Genomic DNA, 26,288 nt, shown 5'->3' on the forward strand with positions numbered 1-26,288 from the left:
TCCTGAGATGGCGTATCATCCCCGCACCGACGTGAGCAAGGGCCGTAAAGGAAAGGTTGCATCTATGTCCGGCGACAAACCGGAAGTCAGCGACAGATTGGACCGCATGGAGAAGGTACTCGAGAAGGTGACGCACCAGGTCGTCTATACACCGACGCCCTCGGGGGCGGCGCCTAATCCGAGTTTAGAAGCCGTCGATGGTGAGAAAAAGGTTCCTCCCACCGACGTACTTAACCAATTGCTGTCGTCCATCAAGGAAATGTCGGCGGAAATAAAGAATATTCGCGACGACAAAAACCTGGCTTCCGAAGATAGATCCAAGAGACCAGCGACCCCCCGCAAACGAGGGAGAGAATTCTCAGGGCCAATCAAATGTCACGAGTGTGGCCTACTGGGCTATTATAGGAAGTTCTGTCCCCAGTGCAACAAGGGAAACGAGCAAAGGAGTGGATAGGTGGGGTTGATCCCACTCCTCAATCCAGTAGCCCAAACCCCGTCAAAGAGATCTCGCAGCCTCCGCCAACACCGCCCACACTGTTAGCAGCGAGAGTGTTGGGCGATGAGAGCGGGAACTCCATTAGTGACGCCAAAGATAAGCGTGGCAGAAGAGTGCACATGGAGAATGAGGGCATCGACGTTAGTAAAGCCAGCAACCCTGGACCAACCGAGGCGGCGACGAAAGAATCGCACCCGCCCTCGAGGACACGGGTAAAGGCGCGCAAGTCGTCGAAAGGAAGCCCCAAGAAGACTCCGACCGTCCGAACCAAGGAAGCTTGGACGACGAGTGCCGTCGCTCGACCACGCGTCAGCACAGTGGTTAACGCTATCAGGAATAAAGAGCTAAGCTGTGGAGCCGTCGAAACTGTTTCCCGATATTCCCCGGAACAGGAGACGCGTTGGTGGTTACCGGTGAAGATAGGGGACTTCCAAATACGGGCCCTCTATGATCCGGGAGCTTCCACCACAGCCATGGGAAGTAACGCTCTACAAATAGCGTCTATGCTGGGCGTCGGATTGAACACCACCCACGCGGGTACAGCGGGACTACCAGACGGTCGTAAGGTAACGATCGTTGGTCACGCCCTGTTGCCATTCACCGTGGGAGGGTTAACAATGCCGACGAGAGTAGCCATCCTCCCTACTCTCGCCGAGGAATGTATTTTAGGAGTGAACTTCATCAGGTTGTTCCGAGCGGTACTTGATCCAGACGATAACACGTTGTTGTTCAAGGGATCGCAGGCCAAAATGGAGCTAGAAGTAGCTAGCTTGGAGGCTGGTCCGAGATTAGCCACAATCGGACTAGCCGAGGTTACGGCTACACAACAGACTATGCTACAGAAGACCATCGACGAGGCTCTGTCCCGAGCCCCGTTGGGCTTGGGATGTGCGGCAGGCATCGAGCACGAGATTCGGGTCGGTGATACGAAGCCGATTAAACAGCGTTATTACCCAGTATCGCACAAGGTCGAGCAGGAAATGCATAGACTGGTAAGGGAAATGTTAACCCAAGGGGTAATCGAACCAGCAGACAGTGGTTGGTCGAGCCCAGTGGTTATGATTCGCAAGAAAGACGGTTCATATAGATTTTGCATTGACTTCAGAAAGGTCAACAAAGTCACTGAGCCGAATGCGTATCCCTTGCCGTTTATGCAGGATATATTAAGGCGTTTGCGAAACGCGCGCTATATATCCACGCTCGACCTCAGTAGCGCGTATCACCAGATCCCGCTTAAGATGGAATCTCGGCCGATCACGGCCTTTACCGTACCCGGACTGGGACATTACCAGTTCGTACGAATGCCGTTCGGTCTCTCGTATGCCGGTGCCACCTTCCAGCGGTTGATCGATAGTGTGATCGGTCCCGAGTTGGGCGAATTCGCTTTCGCCTATTTGGACGATATCATAGTGGTATCGTCCAGTTTCGAGGATCACCTACGACATTTAAAAACCGTGTTGGATAGGGTGTGCAAAGCCGGCCTCTCGATCAACAGAGAGAAAAGCGTCTTCTGCAAGTCTGAAGCCAAATACCTCGGCCTGTTAATCAACCGCGAGGGGATCAGGCCAGACCCTGAAAAGGTGCGCTCTATCATGGAGTACCCACGACCAGGTAACGTGCGACAACTGCGCACCTTCCTGGGGGTTGCTTCATGGTACCGCAGATTCTTGACCGACTTCGCCACACATGCTCAACCGTTAACGAGGTTAACAGGAAAAAGGAGCGAATATGTGTGGGGAGAGGAACAGGAACAAGCCTTCGCCAAAATTAAGGCACTCATGATGTCCGCTCCATGTCTGGGATTGCCAGAACCAGATGGGCAATATGTGCTGGAGACAGACGCTAGCGCTACCGGAATCGGAGCCGTCCTATTACAAAAGGCAGGAGACGGCGACCGAATCATAGAGTACGCTAGCAGAGTCCTTAATCCGGCTGAGCAAAACTACTCAGCAACGGAGCGCGAATGCTTGGCGGTCGTATGGGCCATCCAAAAGTTCCGCCCATACATTGAAGCGTACCCGTTCAGGGTGGTAACTGACCATAATAGCCTGAAATGGCTATACAACCTAAAGAATCCAATTGGACGTCTCGCCCGATGGGCCTTACAACTTCAAGGCCATACTTTCGAGATCGAATATCGAAAGGGGGCAGACAACGTATTGCCCGACGCCTTATCGCGCGCTTTCGAGCCCACGAGGGCAGAGGTTGGCGCAATAGACCAGCCGAAGCCAAGGGACAGCGCCTGGTACACGGATCAATTCCGACGCGTCGAGAACCAACCTGAGCAATACCCAAATTGGAAGGTCGTTGGCCGGGTGATGTATCACCGGAAACCGAATCACGACCATCAAGGAGGAGACCGATATGCCGACGAATGGAAACTCGTCGTGCCCCAGGAAGAACGCAAGGTGGTGCTGTTTGAAAATCACGACCTAGAGACGGCAGGGCACTTGGGACGCGAGAAGACCTTCGCCCGCGTCGCCCAGTCCTATTACTGGCCGGGAATGTACGCAGATGTGAAAGGATACGTCCGAAAGTGCCAGGTCTGCCAACAATGCAAGGTCGAGCAACGACCGCCGCGCGGGCTCATGCAGGACCGAACATGGTCTATGCCTTGGCAAGTGGTCGCGGGCGACATCGCCGGACCCTTTCCAAAGAGCCCACGAGGGCACGAATACGTCCTGGTATTCATTGACGTATTCACGCGATGGGTCGAATGTATACCCATACGTAGTGCTAACGGCAAGACGATAGTGAAGGAACTTCGGGAACGAGTAATCCTGCGTTTCGGCACGCCAAAGATCTTCTTGTCCGACAACGGCACCGAGTTCCGCAATCAGTTGGTGGACAGGTACCTGAGAGACCAGGGGGTAAAACGGACCTTCACCCCAACCTATACCCCACAGGCTAACCCTACGGAAAGGGTTAACCGTACCCTGAAGACGATGATAACGTCGTATCTGCAGGGGAATCATAGGGAATGGGACCGAGCGCTACCCGAACTCATGTTCGCGTTGAATACGGCCGTCCATAGTTCCACCGGGGTCAGTCCGGCCATGCTAAATTATGGCAGGCAACCGGAAGCCCCGAATACGCTCCGGAAACGAATGGACGAGCTCGCCGCACAAGAGGAGAGTTTGCTCCGAATCGGACAATGGAACGAACACATGAAAAAGAGCCGTTCCACCATTCAACAAGCTCACGAGAGTGCCTCGGGTGAGTCCCTGAGGCAGGCTAAGTACTACAACGCCAAACACAGGGACCACAGGTTCAAAGAAGGTGATTGGGTGTGGAAAAAGAACCGCGTACTGTCCTGCGCGGCACAGGGCATTTCCGCGAAGTTAGCACCCAAGTTCATCGGCCCCTTTATCGTCACAAAGGTACTCGGCGCCAACTCATATCGCCTCGCCAACCAACAGGAAGAGGTCACAGAGCTAATACATGCTAAGGACCTCAAACCCTATTATGGACGAGACGACGACATACCGGCGAATGGGCCTCGAACGCGAGATGACGACGAGACCTCTACCACCGAAGGAGTCGAGGCGATGAGCGTCCCGCCTAACGCGAGCGATACATCGATACACGGAAACGGGAGCGCCAACACCTCAGATAATACACTCCGAAATGACGACGCTACAACTCCGAAATCACCTCGCCGTACTCGCCGTAATTGCCCCAGCCGAGTCCCACTAGATACCCCTCCTACTAACCCGACGAAGCGCCCACGAGGAAGACCTCGTAAGTCCGCGCGAACTACACACACCACACAACATCGACAAACAACTCGAGCCCCTCCTCCCATCATCGCGAAGAGGAAGAGGGGCAGACCACCGAAAGCGACAACCGTGGATGCATGATACACGGCGAACGAAGGACCTGGGAGACCGACGCTAAGGACCCCACCTTCGATTCCGGCGACGAAGGCCCTGGGCAGCCGAACAGGCGCCCACCTTCGATATTTAAAGTTGTTTGTAGGATACTAACTCGCCGGACATTTACAGGATGCAGATCACCCTCGATCAATTCGAGCAGGCGGCAGCCGCCCTCATCGGCCTGGACCTAGGTCCCGCCGTCGAGGGGGTGGTACATGCCGCGCTCCACCTACTCGCCCAGAAAAAGGAGGAAGAGGAGCGAGCACGGGTGCGAGCTCACGAGAGCTCGTCATCCGTGCTCATAGAAGAGCTCCTGGATGAGGAAAACCCCACGACGCCGGCAACGACACCCGGCATCACGCGCAGCGACGCCGCACCACCATCCGGACCACCAAAGGGGCCCATCCCTATGAGGGTTCCCACCGTATCGGTGGGCATCCAAACGGAAGAGGGCGCCCCCGACGCGAGCTGGTCCCCCAGGTTCCCGAGCCAGGCACCACCTTCTGGCAAAAGGACCTGGGAGGACATTGTTGAGGGCTTGAGGGAGGTCGAGCGAGGATGGACGACCCTCAACGCCCTCCAGCGGGCTGTGTACGCGGAATATGATGCGTACACAGCCGCGGGACACCACCCAGTAGATCTTGACCACTGGGAGAGAGTGGTGTCCCGCCGTCGCCAGTTCGCGTCGGCCCTAAGAGAGGTGCAACAACGCCTCCGCCAGGCCCACGAGGGCCCGGCGAGTGGCGACACCAACAGCCTCCCCCAGTCTCCGGCTGCCGGGATCAGAACAACGGCTCCGGAAACCAGGTCGGAGATGACGCCGCACCAGGGTTCACAAGAAGGCGGGGTAACCCTGGTGGTCAACGTGGACGGGAGCCAAAGCGGTCAGGCAACGGGGCCCATCCACATTAATGTGGTCCTGGGCTCCTCGGGTGCGGATTCCACGGTCGAAAGGCCATTGTGGTCCGCCCCGAACCGTAGGAACGGGTTGCCTCTGACCCCCCGTGAGCGAGGGCTCCCACGGGGCACCCTCTCCCGCGCTCAATGGGAGGGGTGCAACGTGTGCCACTACCCCGGGGTGACCCGTACGGACCGCTGCCCGCGCGTGCGGCAACACGCCGACCTGGTCCAGGAGAGACTGGGGTGGGAGGCACGCGGCAGACCTCCATTGGACGACCAGGGCCAGGAGATACAACCAAGGCCAGCTAGGTGATGATGTCCTGCCCCCGTGGGCAGGACCACCGATACATCGCCCTGTCGTCCAATAAAGATAGATTTGACATTACTCGAACTATGATCCTTTATTATCCTTCCCCACCTCCTCCTCGGAAAGTACGGCGCTAACGGGATCATCGTCAAGGACCCTATAGGTCCAGACTGGAAGGGGGCTGTGACGGTAATCGTCAAGTTAGCGCTAATCATTTAACCTTATTGTTGTCCGTGAGGGCAGCACCTCCCAGGGGGGACAAAAACATGTAACGAAGGAATTCGGCACGCGAGCAGACGGAACGCGCGCGACAAGATTCGAACTAGTGAAGCATCAACCTTTGTTGTGTCCGCCCGTTTCGCTATCGTATCGCCGCTGATCCACGTGCCTTCGCTGACCGTACATCAGATCGACGAGAGGACCACAGCAGATACAGCCGTGATAACCGCCATCCAGGAGCCAGACGTCCGATCACCTGAGGCCAGGACGAGTGAACGAGTGTGTGTATGAGGTTTCGCCATCGAGGGCGAAACCATAACGTGCGCGCGTTCGCGACCGGCAACAAAAACAATACAATTAACTGTTCCGTGCTGTGCAACCCGTCATAGTGTTCTCCGGTCGCAGATAAGTAAGGTAAGCTGGCCAGCTTAATTACGCGTTCGGAATTACATGAATGAATAATAACTCGATGCTAACATTCGATGCGTGTATATAACGGCTCTAGCGACAAAGAGCAGCGAGCGTACCGGCAAAGCGTGTTGCCGATGAGCGAGCGTGTATGTAAACAAGCGCGCGGGCCGACCTTTTGTGAGTTTTGAGGAAACAATAAAAGATCTGATTTAGCTTACTAACAAGTGTTTTCGTTAATTCTCTCATTTCTCATAGCTTCTACTCAATTCCGAATAGGTTATTAATGATTACAGGTTGACTGAGGCATACTTTCTCGTGCTCCCCGAATTCGTATTGAGCATTGATAGATACGCGTGTCCTTTCGAATATAATTACGCGATTTAATTAATTAAACGGTTATACCCCGTTACAATATATATATATCGATCTTAATAAAGGGTTCTAAATATGATCCAGATATTGTACATCCTCTTTTCTATTTAAAGTGTTTTTATGTAAGCCGATGTGCAACATTTCGGATATTCTGTGTTTTTTGTAATTCTTTTCATAATCCAATATTTTAGCTTTGTCCTAGTCAAATTCGTGTGAGAGAGTTCTTCCATGTGTAGCTACTACTGTATCTGAGTCATAGTTTTTTTTGTTTCATTTAAACTAGTTTTTAAGGATCGCTCACTTTCACCTATATAGACAGCTGAACATTGTTTGCAGTTAAAACTGTTAAGACTGAGAATATTAGAAACTACTAATAATAACGTAAAACATGTACTCGTATCTATTGAACAAAAAGAATTCAACAAAAAATAAAATCAACAACAAATTTTCTGAAAATGTATCCAGATATTATGTTTACAAACGCAGACAAAGGTAATGTCACAGTAGTTATGTCGAAAAAAAAATATTTAGAGAAAATAAATACTTTATTAGATGATAATATCACTTATATCAAAGTTAAATCAAACCCTCTGGAAAAATTACAAGGAGACGTACAAATAATTTTAAAAGATTGGAATGATAATTGTTTTCTGAATAAATATTGGCATAATAATTATTTGACTCAAACCGACACATCTACAGCAAAATTCTATGGATTACCAAAAATACATCAAGAAAATGCGCCACTACAACCAATAATTTCATCAATTAATAGCCCTACTCACAAATTAGCAAAATTTTTATATAATGCTCTTAAAACAGTTATAAATAAACCTCACTCTCACATTTTAAGCAGTGGACAGTTAAAATAGAAATTAAAAGATTTTTTTATTCCAAACGACCACGTTTTCATATCATTAGATGTAAGTTCCTTATTTACGAACGTATCTTGTGATTTAGTCTTGGAGGGATTGGACAAACGTTATGAACAAATTAAAAATTGTGATATTCCAATAGAAGAGATTCGGAGAGGTATAAAATTTTTATTTAATAACATATATTTTGTGTTCAAAATTTATTATAAACAAATATTTGGAAGCCCGATGGGCTCCCCCATCTCTCCTTTATTGACTAATACTATAATGAAAGACTCAGAGAAACCCTGCCTGAACCTGTTGTTGAATAAATATCAAATTAATTCTGTTTTCTACTATAGATATATTGATGATACTTTGATGTGCGTTCCGAAAGATAAAATTGATTTAGTTATCGAGACGTTGAATTCTAATCATAATAGACTACAATTTACGTTTGAAATTGAAATGAATAATTTTATTCCATTTCTCGACTTAAAATTGATCAGAAATAATAATAAATTAGAATTTGACTGGTTTAGAAAAACAACACAAATTGACAGAATTTTAAATTTTAACTCAGAAGATACACCTCATCAAAAAGTTAATATAGTTTCAAATTTAGTTGACCGGGTGTTTTTACTTGCTGACAAAAAATTTTGTTCACGCAATTTAAAAATAATTACTAATATCCTGAAAAAGAATAATTATCCATCTGAATTTATCAAAAAACACATACACAAACGGATTAACAAATATAAAAAAGGGAAGAATAATTCTAAAAAATTAATAAATCAAAAACTACCTACAGTCGCTATTCCAAATAATTGCAACATTTAAAAAATACGTTCTTCTGTGTTGAAAAAACATGACATTACTCCAGTCTCTTTATTACAAAATCATTACAAGAGTTCATACCTTTAAGAAAAGACAAATCTGATTTATTAGACAATACTGGTATTGTCTACAGTTTTATCTGCAATGTTCAGCTGTCTACATAGGTGAAAGTAAGCGATCCTTAAAAACTAGTTTAAATGAAACAAAAAAAACATTGACTCAGATACAGTAGTAGCTACACATAGAAGAACTCTCTCATACGAATTTGACTGGGACAAAGCTAAGATATTGGATTATGAAAAGAATTACAAAAAACACAGAATATCCGAAATGTTGCACATCGGCTTACAAAAAAACACTTCCAATAGAAAAGTGGATATACAATATTTTAGTCTTATTTACAAGCCTTTATTAAGATCGATGAGGAAGGGATGATAGATGAAGAATATATATATATATATATATATATATATATATATATATATGTATTGAAATACTTGATTTCTTACTGTATTGTAACGTGACTGGCTACGAGCTATTCGTTTTAGCCTATAATAATTTGACTACGAGAGAAATCAGGTACACACATATACATATAATTATATGCCTTTAAAATTACATTTGCAACTTTATTGTTAATAATTTGTTGTTTTTTTGTTAATAAAGCCTGAAGAGGTCAGCAAATCTGTTGACGAAACGTTGCTGAATATAATGAAAATTAAGTGAATTTCCATCTCTCACTATTTCCCTTCTTTCCATTATTACAAAACTTATCGTACCACCGCCAGGCATTCCAGTTCGGTTATCGAGTAGTTATTTTCTGCTTTTATTGGCGTTCGGCTGATGTAGGCTATTTTAGGTTCCTTTTCCAGAATTGTTTGAATAAAGCATGCTCCTTGGCTCGAAGTGCTGGCATCCGCATGTAGTGTGAAGGGCTTGATAAAGTTGGGTCAGCCCACTATTGGAGTTTAGATGAATCGTTCCTTTAGTTTGTTAAAAGCGCTATACTGTTTAGTTCAATTCCAGCAAGTTTTCTTTTGTAGCACACGATTGAACGGATCGGTGAGATTGGCGATATTAGGGATAAACCGTCTGTACCATGATACTATCCTTAGGAATCTCGGTAATTGTCTAACTGATGTAGGGGTTAGGTAAGTTTGTGATTGCTTGTACTTTGCATGGGTCGGTGTAGATGCCTTTTTCGTCGATCAGATGGCATAGTTAAATGAGTGAGTTGGAGCAAAATTTGCATTTGACGATATTCATTTCGAGGTTTGCGCCGTGTAGACGGTTGAATACAATTTTTAGGTGTTCTGAGTGTCTTTCGAATGTTTCGCCGATCACTATGATGTTGCTGATGTAAGCGAATTGTTGACAGGTAATTTCCTCCTCAGAGTTTGTTCAGAATGACGATTATTGGCGACAATAAGTATGCATTCCTTTCCCTTTGCTTGTTTAGTTACCTGAAGTCCATGCAGAAGCGTGGCTTTCCATCCTTTTCCTTAACGATAACACCGGGGAGCTCTATGGACTGATGGAGTACTCGATGACATTGTATGCTTGCATTACTGATATTTCTTTGTCGATAATGCATTGCATGGTGTTGGTCCATTGATGGTTTGAAGTGTAGCAGTTCTTTTTCTAGGAAGTGACGGAGTTTCCAGTCTTGGTTCTGGTTGCTAGTTTTTAGCTCTGACATGGGGTTGGGTCTGAGCTAATTATGAGTAGACATTCGTGCGTGTGTTTTTTTTTGGAGGATTCGGGCTTGGTAGTAAGAGAGTGTTAAGGATGGTGATTTAAATGTCTAATTTTCGTAATAGGTCTGTGCCTAGTAAGGCTGGGTGAAGTAAAGCTTCTATTACGTGGAATGAGTGGGAGATCTTTTTTCTGAGGAGTTCGAATGTGCTCTCGGCATTTTGGTTGATTAGCCTGTTAGTTTCGTTCACCATTGCTGCCGTGAGATATACTAGTATGGATTGCCAGGAGTTGTCGAAGCATAGTATGGCTATCTGTTTGTTTAGGAAGGAGGATACTGCGCCTGTATCTATGAGGGCCGGATAGTATGCTCGTTGATAACTATGGGAACGGTAATCTGGTCGGTAGGATGAGGCAGACAATGGTCTAGTTGAATCTCTCCCACAGTCGTTTCCCGGACGAGGACAGTTGTAATTCTTGGTCAATGTACGGCCCTTCTCACAGTATGAGCAGAAGAGTCTGCCTGGGTTAGGGCAGTTCCAATGACTGTATCTCTCTGTTTTGTATTTCCAGCAGCATTTTAGTGGGGAGTATGGACCGATGGCGGCTGCGAATGGCGATTTTTTGGGTATGTATGCGGGTGTGTAAGAGGCTGTGATTTATTGTTGGAGGACTTCGAATCTCTTGTCTCTTTATACCTTCTTACTAGATCGTTGATGGAATCTAGGTCCTCTCGAGCGCAGTGTAGATGGCCCAATGTTTTGGTATACCCGATTCAATCATTATTCTTTAGTAAAAATTTCTCGGTATCGCATTAACATTTGCATGTATGTTGAGAAGAAACGGATCCTTTCCGTTTGTTTCTATTTGCGACAGTAGATCTGATCTTCGGCGTTGGGTAGCTAGAAGCTTGCTTTTAAGCTGGAGATGAAATTGGACCAAGAGGACCAAGCTTGGTGATTATTTCTGTCCCATTTGAGAGGGTTCTTGTTGAGCATTTTCGGGATTCCTTGTAGAAGTTGAGCCTGAGATAGCCCGTATGTGGCTTGGAGTTCTTTTATGCAGTCGATGAAAGAGTATCCGTCTTTCACGGCGAACTTGAAGTTTCATTTCTTTATGGTATCGAGCGGATTGATATTGCTGTTTAGTTGGAGTACTTCCGGAGAAAGGTTTATGTCGGAGGAAAGGGAGTGAGTGAAAGGGAGGCTTTTAACTTTGCGATTACCAGGTCCTTAGGATTGTCTCTTATTAAATACACAGGTAGTAGACCGACAGACATATACGGCGGATTTTAAAGTATCATGATGTGGCTGGCTGTACAAAAGTGGAAACCGACAACAGTGTAAGAGTTAACGCGTGTGACTGTATATTAGCAAGTATAATCGTTTATGCTATAGAAATAAAACAATGATTAGTATAATTAAAAAATTTTCTATTTTAGTGATCTCTATAAAACGGTGAGAAAGCGGAGAAAGCAGTTGTGTGACGGGCCATTTGAATTATACTGGCAGGAACGCCATGTAACGCTAGAGATAGGCATGCACTAGAGGTGGCATGCTTAATGCAGCGTATCTCCATAGATGGAGGTTACCCCACAACCGTGAATTCACTCGGACTTTTTTTAGTTCCGTGAGGATAATTCGGGCTTAAAAAAATAATGAGGCAATGTTTAGGCGTGAAAATAAATATTGAAACTTTATTGGTAATGAATATATAAATTATGTTACGTCAAATTGATTCTCTGAAGTAATTTTATACCGTATGCCAGCAAGACCTTGGGAGTCCCTCTCTTTACCTAATTTACCTTTAAATACGTCGACACTTATTTTAATACTGATAGATAGTAAGAATTCTCTTAATATATACAACCTGATTTGCATAAATCTTCAATGATTGAGTAAATTTCATAAGTATGAATAGGATTACCAACTACTTGTTTGGTAATAATAATTAACCTCTATCGATCGGCAATTTCATTTGGATAGTCCCAGTACACATATCGAATGATGTTTTTTCTGGTAACATTGTAGCGAGGTAAAAGATCACTTACACCAATAGAATTTCGAGTTTTAGTACTGCCAAGAGATAAGTTGGTACCAACGTTGATTTTGAATTGACATTTATATTTCGATATTTTCCATTTTATTCATAACAGAGCACTATCAATAAGTGTTGCTGTTTTCAAGAATTTTCATAGAATTTTCTTCGTCCAGCAAGTTAATTATTTTAGAATTAGACTTTTTATGAATAAGAAGTTCCATCAAACTAAAAGTCTTGGTATGTTTAATCGTATACAGTAATTTTATCGTTTTCGAAATGATTACAAGAATTACATAGGCCAACACATTTTCACAGCCACAGACCAGATCTGGTGTATTCGAAGGAATTTGATGACATTTTCGCAAATGTCATTCAATCCTCCCTTTGAATGACGTGAGAGAAGACTGATTGGACTTTCTCATGCACCTCATCCAACCGAATTGTGCGTTTCTGAGACACTCAAGAAAACCAATCCTGACAATGTCATATCAGAGATTCTACAATTGTTGTGAAAAGAAACTCGCGATATCACTATATATATATCACTATATATCTGCTGGATTCTTCTCACTCTCACGGTTGGCAACAAACATTTTCCACCGTAAAGATGCTCACGCAACCAAGCTAGTTTAACCGTGGATTTATACCAGAATAAAACTTAGTTGGCGACTGGCTCGAACTGGGCAAGGTTGTAGAAATAAGCCTGGCCAGCAACACGTCAACGCATAACTCTAGAAAAGAAAACGTTGACGGTCTTGATCGAGGTGACCTTAGTTTTGGCTGAGATGAGAAAGTTGCATCGGGTAACTCATACAGAAACCAGCATGGCTTAATGGAATTCGATGATATGAAAAATGAATCAAGCTTACTGTCTTGAAATTATAGATTCAAATTATAAATCAGGATCTTGTTTTGGATCAATATGGTGTCCAACCAGCCCATTGGGTTGAATAGCCGAGCAATCGCTAAAAGTAGTACTCTCTTAATGGTTGATGGCTCCCAGATTAAGCGAAAGACCTTAATGTAAAACGTATACGAAGCAGGTTTTTATTTCAGACCCAGTCCAGCGTTGAGATATCCTAATCTGCAGTGAACTACAATTCTCGAATATTAATGTTCGGCACATTAGATAGGAGGGCAAGATGACTGGCTGCCTTTCCAATTTATCCAGCTGCATCCTAGTGAAGCTCAAAATGCCCACGATCTGATTCCGTGGTTCCAGAGCTGATTTCAATGTTTTGTTCCAGCAAGGGCATCATTTACCTACGTGTTTTCCTTTAGAATGGTGGAGCTCTGACGAAATGTAGATCACTCATCCATAGCAAGTTAATAAAGCGTTTGAATAGCTTGAGAAAGAGTTTAGGCGGTGCCGTAGGTGACCGCGGTGAGACGATAATGTTGGATGGCCATATCAGCTGCATTCTGACACAGTATGCATAACCAAATACAGAACCTGGACCACTCACTCCGATGTGTAGCATGTTTGGATCCGGGATCAAGCAAAAATCGTACATAAACTGGTTAAAGTAATCACCTTCATTGATATGAACAATACACCTGTCAAAATCAATTATGATGTCAACTTTAAAGAAAACTTAAAAGAAGTCAGTCGTCGAGAATTCAGTATAAAAATAAAAAATAAAACTTAAATAACATAAAAACCATAAAATAATAAAAAATCCAAAAAAATTTTTAAGATCACCAATCTATCTAAATGTAGAAGATAATTTCAATTTGTAATGTAACTGTAATTTCAAAACTCGGCTTTTTAGAGAGCAATATCAAACTTTGAACAATCGTTCAAAGAAATTTTGACTTTGTATACTAGCATTCATATTCGACAAACGCATATATCAAAACATGATTCTGTCATTCATTTTCTATATTTTAAGATCATAACTTTAAGAAAGAAATATAATTTTGCAAATTAATCACTTACCAATGCGATTTTGTTTTAACGATGTCATCTGAACCATAATGTGATATACTCTAAAGGAGAATATATATTGTAATATACGTCACTATGGAGTTTAATCCTAAAATGCAATAATAACATTATTCAAAATCATAAACATAAGAACAAATATATCTAAATAAAAAAATTCATTTATTCCAGTCAAATGTTTAATCAAAAATTTATACTGTATAAAAAAAAATAAAATAAAATATTAAAAAAAAAATATATAAAATTACAAAATATTATTGTTTTTCATCGTATTTCACATTACAAAAACACGTGGCGCGTAGCTGTACAAATTAGAATTATATTATCTGTAATGGACAATTACGCTTCGACCAGTGTTTTCCGTTGGACTCTTGTCGACGTCCTTGCATTGTTCCAGACTGAGAATATGCGTATGTCTATACACTCTCATATCTTTCTTTCTTTATGAAAAACGGAGCCAGGTAATTGATGGAGTCAAGAGGAGCAACTGAGCAAAACAATAGAGTAATAGAGAACGAAGAATGAAAAAGGAGAGAGATGGAGAGAAACGCGAGACGACGATCGAGCGAAAAATCGAAAATAGGAGCAAGTTAATTGCTTCGTGATCTACGCGCACTCGTTTCCGTCTATTTCCTAGCAGTTTTCCTTGGTTGCGGACATACGCCCTCGCCCAAGACTTTTTTCTTCGCTTCCCGATACATAGCCGGTGTGCGGGATATGCATGAATTTTATTGATCATTTGTGGAAAATATGCTATGGCTGGGTCGTGATCACCTAGTATCATTTAGGAGCGGGCAGCAAGAACCGTGTACGAGATGTGATCGGTGACAACCAGAGGCGATCGGAAGCTATAGGAGGAGTAGTGAGGGATGAAGAACAATGTCGCCAGCAACAGCACTCCCAGCCTAGGATAGTACCGTATTTCTCTCCTCTCTATCTCTTTCTTTCTCTCTTTCTTGCATGTTCGGACGTTATTTCACAAAGCATGTAGTTAGGCATTATTACTAGTCCTGTTAGGATTACTAGTTTTCGGTACGACGTATTGGGCGTTGGGTAGAGGATTGCCCGACAGTATTGCAACAAATCTCTCCCTGTGCAAGAGTGGATTAATAATTTTGTATTTTTTTTTCTTTTATTTGGTAGTACGAGACTACTTATATTTTTTTATATATACATACTTATATTTTGCACGAAAGAATCGTGATTTTATAATTTTTTTCCACATATATCATTACCACAGTTTCATGAATAAACGCCTTAATGTTAAGCGTGTGTTACAGTGATTTTGAAATCCGACTTTTTCCTTATCCTCCATTTTAATTCGTGAGCTATTAGTGCATACATTTGGTGCACCATTCAATTGTGGAAACGTTGGCGTCATCCGCATTCCCCCTTTAAATGATTTATGTGAATGGCCACGGGCAACTTTATCAGTGTCGACCGCATAACCCCGTTCCATATGTTAAAATTATCGTATTTCAGACGTGCATCTACAAAAGTTCTTATTTAAACCATTTATGTCTAGATAGAGTCATAGTGATATTAATTATTTCACTTTTCAATAACTGAGCTTCTTACAAGTAGAACCCGATATTTAAATTAAATTTTGCAAGAGGAACGTCCCGTAAATGTTGGCTGTCATCATACTCAATATTTATTAGAAATAAAGATTTAGTCTATAATCCACATCCATACTAACCTTATATAACTTCATATAACTTCTAATTACCTTATATAACTTCTAATTAATTAATATATATTGATGATATCACAAAACCGGAGGTACATTCCACTTACCGTACCATTACTGTAAATTTCTGCAAGATTAGCGTATAAGTTGAGTGGATCAACAAGTACCAGTTAAGTTTTTAATATCATTTCAGGTCACCGGCTAAGGTTTATTATTTCTGTTTATCTACAAATCAGACGATTTTCCTATAATGTACGCTTGAAATCGTTGACTAACCATCTCAGTGTCATGTTGACGAGCATTGTTATAGTTGTTGAATGTGAAACTTAATCCAATATCAATACTCTGTACTTTCTCTCTCTCTCTCTCCCTCTTTCTTCTCTCTTTCTTACTCTCTAAAGATAATGTGCAATATACTCTGACTTGCTTATATTATACTTTGTAGCGGGAAAAATTACTTCATTGCAATTTTCTCTCAGTATGTTGCATCTCCTTATCTGCTCCTACCGATGCCAGACGGCATTAGAAAATGCCCACGGGAAGAGAGATGGAGAAACAGCGAGAGTAATGAGAGAGAAGGATATGTGGTTCAGCGTGAGAGAGACTGGCAAGGAAGGTAAGCGAAGTGTGTGGAACCGATTCCAATGTAACTGTGAAATGTTGTATAGGACTAAAAAATAAGCGACACGTATTCTTTTTATGGCAGGGTTCGGTTTGTACACATAACAATTTTACACGATTTGATTAAACACAAACTATTTGACTTTATTTATTAAACACGAAAATTATTTATTGAACACGATAAATAAAATATAAATTAAAAAAAAAGTTAAATATTTTCCTACACGTAACTATTCGACACAAAATGAAATTGAAAATGTATTAATTTGAAATATTATACATATAGAAATCATACATAATCAAAGTTTATTTGATTACAAAAGTGTTAAATTTTGAACACGTTTATTTGTACATAATCAATTTAATATTCTACACGAATGAAATTTCGAATATTTTACATAACTCATTTTTCTACACATACTTTTTCAAATACATACATTGTAAAAGATTCTACACGTCACATTTGGTTATTATCATATCAGATGAAAAACATGAACATTGTACACGTTTATGAATATTCACAAAATGTGTCAACTTTTATTAGACATAGCCTGTTATTAATTCTACTTAACGAATGTTTTTAAAAATCTAGATAAATTCATTCTACACAATGAAAAATAAAATTTTATTTCGCAACAGTTATGTTTAAAGTTTCGACATGTACTGATTTGATTACCAGTAATAATATTCTACACGGTTGATTTATACACCAGAATAAATCAGTTTTATTCTACACGAACAGTTTTTTATTTTACACGATGACTTTTTATTCTACACGATCAATTTTTATTCTACATAGTTGATTTTGTGTGAAATGATAGCATACTTATATTATACACAAATGTTTTGTTATTCTACACGGTTAGTCCCACTCTTTCTCTTTATTGCAAAAAATCGAACGAATACTGTATTTCTCCAGGATATTATGTACCTCTTTGTATGTTGTTTTATTCAAGTTTGTTTCCAGTGTCCTTTTAAGATTAAAAACCCCGTTTCATTTATTTCGAATAAACGTCAAGTATCGTTACAACAATTCACATTTTAAATATACTCGTCGGGCGAGTCATATTGCACTGACGTAGCGGGCATGATAAAAATGTTCACGCTTACAATTTGACAGATAGTATTTTTGATAGCTGCAGTGAATAGAGTAATGCAAATAAATATTGTTTTTGACAGCGAAAGCACCGAGGAACAGTCCATGCTTTGCGCCTGTCGGAAGCACAAGTCCAAGAGTCAGTTCATCCAAGGACAGGCATCCGCCCACGAACATTACCTACCTTTATAAATTATATATATTATTGCAGTCCCGGGGTTGGTTTTACTTATATAAACAATCAAAATCGTTCATTATAAAACTTAAATTATAAAAAATAAAATGATTCTCAACAAGAATTTGTTATAGTCCTATTGATATTTACAATTTCCAATTTATATCAGAATTTGTACTATTGTTTTCGTCATACATTGATATAACAATAATATCTTGTTATTATAAAAAAAATTCATATTCTATTTCAATTTGACGTATATACATATTTTAAATTGAATGTATTATATATATTATAAATTTATTTTTTTTACTAATAATTATCTAGCTTCGGAGACAGAAGGTAAGTATATAACTCTCCTTCAATGTTTAATCATAAATATTGGCCATACAATTTATTTGTTTTGATTATTATGTTGTTTAATTTCATTAAAATATGTACCTAGTTAGCAGATGATTTTTCATAGTTGCCATATTTACATAAACTCGTAACTTCCCATTAGAAGTCTCTCGGGATAAAATCGCGGTGTGAACAACACAGGATAGGTTAAATAAAAGAATACTGAGAAATAGAGGTTTAAGGTTAATGTAGTAGTATAAAGATAATGTTATGTTCTCTTGTGTAAAATGTCTCTTGTGTAAAGATGATGGTCAGATGGCTATTGTCGAGTAGATGCGAGTTCTCATTAACTACAGAAGAGCGAACATCAACAGAGTTGATTCCTGCTTGTCTGTTAATAAACAGATTATCTGCAGGAAACTATCAGCATTGCCAAACCAACAGCGTTCCAAAGCTGCCTGAAATTTCCAAATTCAAACTGCATTTGGCAAACTGCAAGAAATTTTAAAATTCTAGAAACATTTCTGCAAATATATTGATCTAAAATAACGGAGGAGTTAGAAAAATAACAAAAACAAGTATTATGTTTGTTATAAATGCACGTGACGTTTTTTATCTATTTATATAATATAAACAGTTTTTTTAATTAATACAGTTCCTGTGTATTTTATAAATTTATCTGGCCACCCGATTATAACGTTTAATGTTTATTGTTTATTGAAAGTCAAATATTGTTAAAAGCTTTCATTGTCGATTCGCTTGTCCCAGAAAAATTGCGTACGAAAAAATCATTCATATTTTTTTGATTTCGATAAATCTCTGCGAAAAAGAAATTGTAAGTACTACTCATATGGAGTACTTTCAGGTAATACTTGTAGATAACAATTAAGCTTCATGCAAAAGAATCACAAAAAAGAACTAGGGTATAACTAAAGTGATAAAGTTTATGTGCTATATAAATTATTTTTTCTGCTGTTTTTCTAGGAAGTAACAAGTGCCTACGTAAATGAGAACATTCGACAAATCGCCGAACAAGACCAGACAGTGACAACTTACCTGTGATCTTCACCAATACAAATAAACAGTAAATAAACGTTTATCGTCAGATCTAGAGAGAACAGTATATAATATAATACATTTTCTTAGTAATACGATTTACCTTTTGTTAGCGTCGCCATGTTTTTAAATATTTTTTTATTTTCTCTACACGACATACTTACTGACGGTTGTATTAAGCGAAAGAAACCATTACGTCTTTTACGTTTTATTCCAAGAGATCATAAGCCATACCAGTCCCAACAGTTATATATTTGTATATATGCTTGTAATGTATATAATAGAATGAAGGTAGTATATATAAATAAATGTGTATGTATATCGTAAATGTTGATTGTTAGTAATGCGTTTGTGCGATTCTGATTGACCGTGAGCTAAACTGTCAAAAATATTTAAATATTTCACAACATTATAATTTAGATATTTATAAACCACACAACAAAGATTAAAATATCAACAAAAGAAAAATCATTATATATTTTTTTGTTTTTTATTAACGTGGATTTATATAAAAAAATATATAATCTGGTTTTTCAATCGTCTGAATCATCTGAATTTACTGGATTCAAGATATATTCTTCTCTGCCCATCATGTGCTCAGGAAGGTAACTTTCAAGCGGTTGCTTGCACATAGGACATAGTCTCCTTCTTATTTTTAGAAGGCAGATCGTACAAAATCTGTGCCCGCATGGCCGACATTTTTGTATTCTTTTTCCTTTTACATAGCAGACTCCGCATTCTATAATTATTAAAAGAGATGGCATTGCATATGACATATTTACACTTTAGTACTTAAATAATTAGCAAAATACAGAACTTTACGTTATATGCTCAATTGTGTTTTCTCTAAACCATATGAAAAGCCTAAAAAATATAAATAAATCCATTTACTGATACTATATTTGCTGAAATGCCATGCGTGTGTATTTGATGGATTTGGAGAGAGGCGTAAGCGCTTATTGTTGTATGCGCGAGTGCCCTGCGCGGCACGCTAACTTAGCACTTAGATCCGTCCGAGTACGGATACTTTGATAAACTTTTCATGCCTCGCCATCCAACAATATTACAAACAATAAATATATACAATGTATCAAATAGAATCACAAAAACGTGATCTCGTTAAAAATAAAACGACCGAGGTGAAAGACTTCTTGTTAAAATAGTGGAAGACGATACCAAGGAAAGTAAAATATCTAGAGAAGAAGATTCAGATTGGCCTTAAAAGAAACCAAAAGAGTACTAGTTGTCACAAGGATGAAATTGTAAAGTACATAGATGAAAGATTTAAAAAAACTAATTTGTAGTTTATATAAAGAAATAGACATGGCCGTCAATAAAATATATCTATATCGAATGAGTCGAGTCTTACGAAAGTAAATGTTTCGTATACTGATAATAGTATACCAAGAGATTACAAACTATCTAATAAACCGTTATTCGAGCACCGTACAAAAAACAAATCATGAAAAGAACGTGGAAACAATTGAAAAAGAAATGTACAATGCGTGCGATATTTTAATAAATCAGTTAGTCGAAGGTAAAAAATTATTAATATAAATAAAATAATACAAGAGAACGAAAGAGATGAGAAATGAACACTACTGCCCTGGAGGCGTGAAACAAAAAATCAAGACATGATATGAATAATATACGTCATTCAGTTGGTGGACCAATTTCGAAGAATTAATCAGAAAATATAATAATATACCTGATGCATCTGAATTAATAGAAGACGAGAAAAGAGACGTGTTTTATTTAAAGCAAACTGATTACAAATCGTGACGGAAATATTTTGAATAAGACATAATCAACTTGTAATATAGATAAGACAAGCTGAAGTAGAGAGAGATGGATCTTCACAGTGTGCTAGAAGTGAAGCGATGCTAATGATATGTGATTAAGACGAAAAATGATCGCTGCTACGAGTGCCACGACACGGGACACACGGCACCTAACTGCAAGAGGTCAGATGGCCAGCTTAAGTATTACAGTAGTACAGCTGACCACCTCGCTTTTACATGCTGGTTCAATTTGCCTTCAAGAATGGAAACGCGGAATTAGGACAAGAGTGAGGATGACGTAACTCATGGTAGAGTGAACGAAATAATTACTACAACCAAGGCAGTAAAAATATCTATCTGGGAGCAAAGAGAGGCAAACGAAATTATTTTCGATGAAATAATTCATATTCGTTTTAATTATATATGAGATGTAATCATACGAAAACTATAAATGTCAGTTCTTATTTTACTACAATTCTAAACACCAAATTCAATAATCATTAAGTTATGTGAAAGATTACCGACCGAAATTATGATTGACTAAGTAGGAACGCGCTCGCATACTTTGACGATCACAAGATGGACGGCAATAGTCACCTCATGAATATTGATGCCAGGAACACGGTCGTGCTCACACGTGCTTCTATATTCACTAGCATTTGACCCATCACATAGATCAAAAACTCCTATCATAACACAATTCAATGTACGAGTTCAAAGTCTTATAATTTACGTGATTAATTGTCGACCGAAATTATGATTGACTAAGTAGGAACGCGGTCGCGCTCGCATACTTTGACGATCACAAGATGGACGGCAATAGTCACCTCATGAATATCGATGCCAGGAACACGGTCGTGCTCACACGTGCTTCTATATTCACTAGCATTTGACCCATCACATAGATCAAAAACTCCTATCATAACAATTCAATGTACGAGTTCAAAGTCTTATAATTTACGTGATTAATTGTCGACCGAAATTATGATTGACTAAGTAGGAACGCGGTCGCGCTCGCATACTTTGACGATCACAAGATGGACGGCAATAGTCACCTCATGAATATCGATGCCAGGAACACGGTCGTGCTCACACGTGCTTCTATATTCACTAGCATTTGACCCATCACATAGATCAGAAACTCCTTTGATTCTAATAAAGTAAATACGTTTATCCAAAACACAGGATAAATAGAAGAATTAATCAAACGGATTAAAGGGTAAAAGTTATAGTACCTACTTTCCTCGGTTTTAGAGTGGCATAGTTTCAAATGACGTGAGTTACAATATCACTGAGACAAAAATAGCTAATAATGTTAAAAGCCAAAATTTGTCATTAATTCATCATCACAAACAAATAAACCAAAGACAAATAAACTGGAATTCCAAAGTAAGAAACGAGATGGGAAAGTGATTAAGATCAGAAATGATGGAAGATGATCATGATTTCGTCCTTGTAGATAAAAATGGAGTCAACCCTGAATCATATAATAGCTTAGATCTGAAAATTAAATTCATTATACTTGTAATTTTTTAATAAGATTACGAGGTGAAATTTTCACAACATAAATAAAAGATCACGTGATGATAATATATTTTGAAAAACAAATAACACTGTTAATCCTATTAAAATGAATACATGCTTAACTCTGATCACTATCCTATCAATGTAGAGATTGACAGAAATAAAATTAATAAGATTACTAATTTTAAACACATTAATTATAATAAACTGTAAAATTCTTGGTTGTAAAATGAATTGGAATATTGTTCCATAATATTGAATCATTAACGTATGAACCTGAAATAGCATCCTGCGATATTTAACACGATCAAAGATGTTATCAGTAATGTAGTTACCGATATTATGCAGAGCAAAAAAACAAATAGATAGAGCAAAGCATAGATGACTAATGACATCATAATTTCTCGTAAACCTAACCCAACCCAAAGAACAATTATATAAAAAATCGTGTAGTACGGCAACTAATAAGAGATTCGAAGAAGAATACAAGAAACATAAGAAAGTTTTCAATAAAGTAATCAAGGATACCCAAATAAAAATAGAAATAAATAGTAGTGAAAAGAACAGTAAAATGTATGGAAATATATTAATGATAAATTGATAAATTAATTAGAAAAATTAGTATTTTTAATAAGTTCTTAGGCGAAGTATCCATCAAGTTAGTAGTTCTATCCAGATGGATGTAAATTATCTTGTAATTGTATAGCTTGTAACTATCATCTGGCAATGAATTTAATTTAATCTTAAAATGTATTATTAGCTCGAGCTTATTCAATAATTTAAGTGTACAATTGTGTTTTCTAATTATGCTTTGATTAAGTCATACCAAAATCTATATGTTAATAAAATTTAAAAGATATACATTACAATTTCATACCGTAAAGTTCTGTAAATAGACATATCCATAGAAAATTTATTTTATATATATATATATATATATATATATATATATTGCAACGATTACCGAAAATCGTAGACTCGCGCGAGGTTAGCAAGCGGCTAAGCGAGGTGAGCCGCGTTCGGTTCGCGAGAGAGAGAGAGCGCGTAAGGGGCAATGACCGGGAGGGGAGGCTCCGAGCGCTAGTATCACTGTGCCACTCAGTCAGTTCGTGCGCCTAACCTGTTTCCGAGCCGTTCGAGTTTTGTTTTGTTTGCTATTGACATTGCATTTTGCGTGGGTGAGTGCTAGCAGCAGCAGCAGCAACAACTGCAGTAGCAGCGGCAACAACAGTCATAGCAACAACTGCAGTAGCAGCGGCAACAACAGTCATAGCAGCAGTATCAGTAGCAGCAACAACAACAGCAGCAACAGAATTCGAGGTGGTACAGCAAGCAGCGGAGCAGTTTAATAACAACGTGTTATTCGGATACGGTTGGCCACCGTATCCACGCCGTCGTTGCGGTAGGTGCACCTTAATTCCCGTAATTAATCATTGTGTTAATTTTGGCGTGCGAATCCGCGCAGCGAGCGCGAAGAATTTGTTTTGCGTGCGAGCAGGTAGTTCGCGGCAATCGCGGTTTTTTCTCTCTCTCTCAAATAGCGTGTCTTGTCATTCACGCGTGCGTGCGTCAGACTCTCGGCTGATTCCCCGTGTAATTTAATTAGCTAAATAAAGAGCATCTTAATCGTTATATTCTAGTTAAACAGTCGTTATTTTGTCATTCCTTTGTCCGGAGGTCGCGCCAGTGTTTATTTTCAGGAGATTCGAATTCGCCGGTTGCGAAGCACGAATCGCGCAAGTATCGATAGACGCGAGTCGATAACCTAGGTTCCGGTGGCGGCCGCACGAGCGCTACGCGTACGAGCGACAGCGCCGCCAAGTGGCGAGTTGGGGGAACCCAGCTCGGAGAAGTTGAAGACTCTGCGCAGGCGCACTTCGGGGCAAGGTAGGTTACTGTGCTTTAAGCACATAGATAACAAGGCGTCGTTTAGTCGCATCTAAAGGTATATTTGCGTGATTTTAGACTAAACGGCAGCCTGTTACAATATATAGTAGAATAAACATATATATATGTAGAATAAAGTATAGTAGAATAAATACACATACACATATATGTTTATTCTTCTAGTTACATATTTTATTTTGAGTTGTAATTACAATTCTTCATTGTGTACAAGTTTCTTGTTGTCTTTCGCGTTTCCGAGTTTGAGTGTGAGTGTACTTATTTGTGTAAGTATGTGAAAGTGTCGTATCTGTGTTGTCTTGTGTATTTATTTATGCGCATTTCTGTACTATCTCTTTCCTTTCTTCCCAGTTCTTTTGCCCTTCGCCTCTCTTTTCATTGCTTACTAAATCTTCCTTTCTCCTTTTGCCCTCTCATTATTATTGTCTTTTTATTTTCCACTTGTACTTCTAACTTTAGTACGCTTATTTCATTCAATCTTCCTTATATTCTCAGCATTTCTCCTCTTATTTTTCTCTCTTCATACGTTACCCATTCATCCTTATAGCTATTCCTCTCACGTAGTAGCTCCTTTCCCTTTCTCATATTTGCTTTATGTTCCTTTTGTTTTCAAATTGCACTTAAAATTCTGTATTAATTTTCTTTTTTTTTTTCTTCTTCTTTCCTCACTCGTCATACTGACACTCTTCAATTTCTTCTCTTATCTCTCTTCTGTCTCTCTCCATTATTTCCCTCTTTACCTTGCATTATAATTCTTCGATTTCCATTTTTCGTTTGTTGCTTTCACCTTGTTGTATATACTTTCACTTCCTTGTTCTGATTATCCTACCGGTCGGTCTTTTCAAATTTTACTTTGTTTTCTATTCTATCTTGTTTTTCCTGCACTGCCCTTTATCGTTTCTTCTCCGAACCAACTTCTTGCCTTAGGGTATCTTGTCACTCTTATTCTTCTTTTTCTGTCCTTCTTCGCAGCCTACTTTTTTTCTTTTCTTTTAGTCTTCTTGATATGCCCCTATGTCTTTTTTAATTAGTTTCTTCTTCTTCTGTCTTGACATCGTTGTGCCGTTGTTTTATTGCTTTCACTTTTAATTTTAGCTCTTTTGCTTTTCTTCTTGCTAGATTGTGTTTTTCTTTAATGATTTCCTCTTTTTGCTCTTACGACTTGCATTTGATTATTTATATCTTCTTATTTTCCTTACACTCTCTTTCATTTTTCCTCTCTTTTTATTCATTTCTTTCTTCTGTTCTTCTTGCATATACTATCTCGCCTCTTATCCTTAGTTTTTCTTTCAGCCACTCTTCTACATCTTGTTTCCTCTTCCAGATCAGATCTTCCTTTATATCCGTAATAACGATGTTCAGTTTTGTGTTTTTTCTTTATAATTTTTCAAGCGTCTATTCCATGTGTTGATTTTTTCCTTGTGCTTTCTCGTTTTCTATCTCGCCTCTTATTTAAATATAAACTTCTTAAGACTTCCTGACAGCCGTGCGATCAACCAAAACTTTCATTATTATTATTTTATATTCAATGAAAACTGCTTATAGATATACGAGTACTTTAAGCTAAGTAGATCACTGTTAACACTTGATATAACCTTACAAATAAATTACTTTATCTTTTTGTGGTTAATGAAGCTGAATGAAACGAAAAAGAAGCTAAATGAAATTCTGTATTCATAGGTGTACCTTCTATTTGAAACTTCAAATGTCAAAAGTTCTATGGATATGCCTATATTCTACTCTTATTTTAAATATGACATATGCATGCCTAGTAATATAATTTTTACAACGCTGATCTATACATGTATAGTTAAATTAAATTTTTCATTTCAAGAAATTCATTTAATTTAACATTTACATGTATAAATGTTGTTGTAATGATATTACTACCTGACTTTCCGCCCTTTCCTCTACGACGCCTCTTCCTTGGTCTTTCTGCATCAACTCCATCTGTATATATAAAAAATAAAATTGGCACTCAATATTAATTATTACAAGAATATAAAAATATGTAATTCGCAGCTTTTTTCAAAGAGATATAGTATTAGAGTATTGTAATAATTATAAATTTCATTGAAATTAAAAAAATATTATGAAAAAAATTATTATGTGATAAAGCTATGATTATAGTGTACATTAGTAACGTACAT

The 26,288-nt window shown here is 39.3% G+C and overlaps 1 protein-coding gene across 2 annotated transcripts in view; it reads right to left on the reverse strand.

Moving 5' to 3' along the window:
* Positions 1-26,288, reverse strand: part of LOC131671708 (disks large 1 tumor suppressor protein-like) — a 1,979,893-nt gene that overhangs the window by 1,839,953 nt on the left and 113,652 nt on the right. For both annotated transcript variants that reach the window (XM_058948341.1, XM_058948331.1), the window contains exon 2: positions 13,946-14,042. In XM_058948341.1, the coding sequence (XP_058804324.1) occupies positions 13,946-13,982 (37 nt within the window). In that variant the 5' untranslated portion in view covers positions 13,983-14,042. The remainder of the gene's footprint in view (positions 1-13,945; positions 14,043-26,288) is intronic.

The sequence above is a fragment of the Phymastichus coffea genome, unplaced genomic scaffold (assembly GCF_024137745.1).
Source record: "Phymastichus coffea isolate CEN01 unplaced genomic scaffold, Cenicafe_Pcof_1.1 PCOF00010, whole genome shotgun sequence".
Lineage (NCBI taxonomy): Eukaryota > Metazoa > Arthropoda > Insecta > Hymenoptera > Eulophidae > Phymastichus > Phymastichus coffea.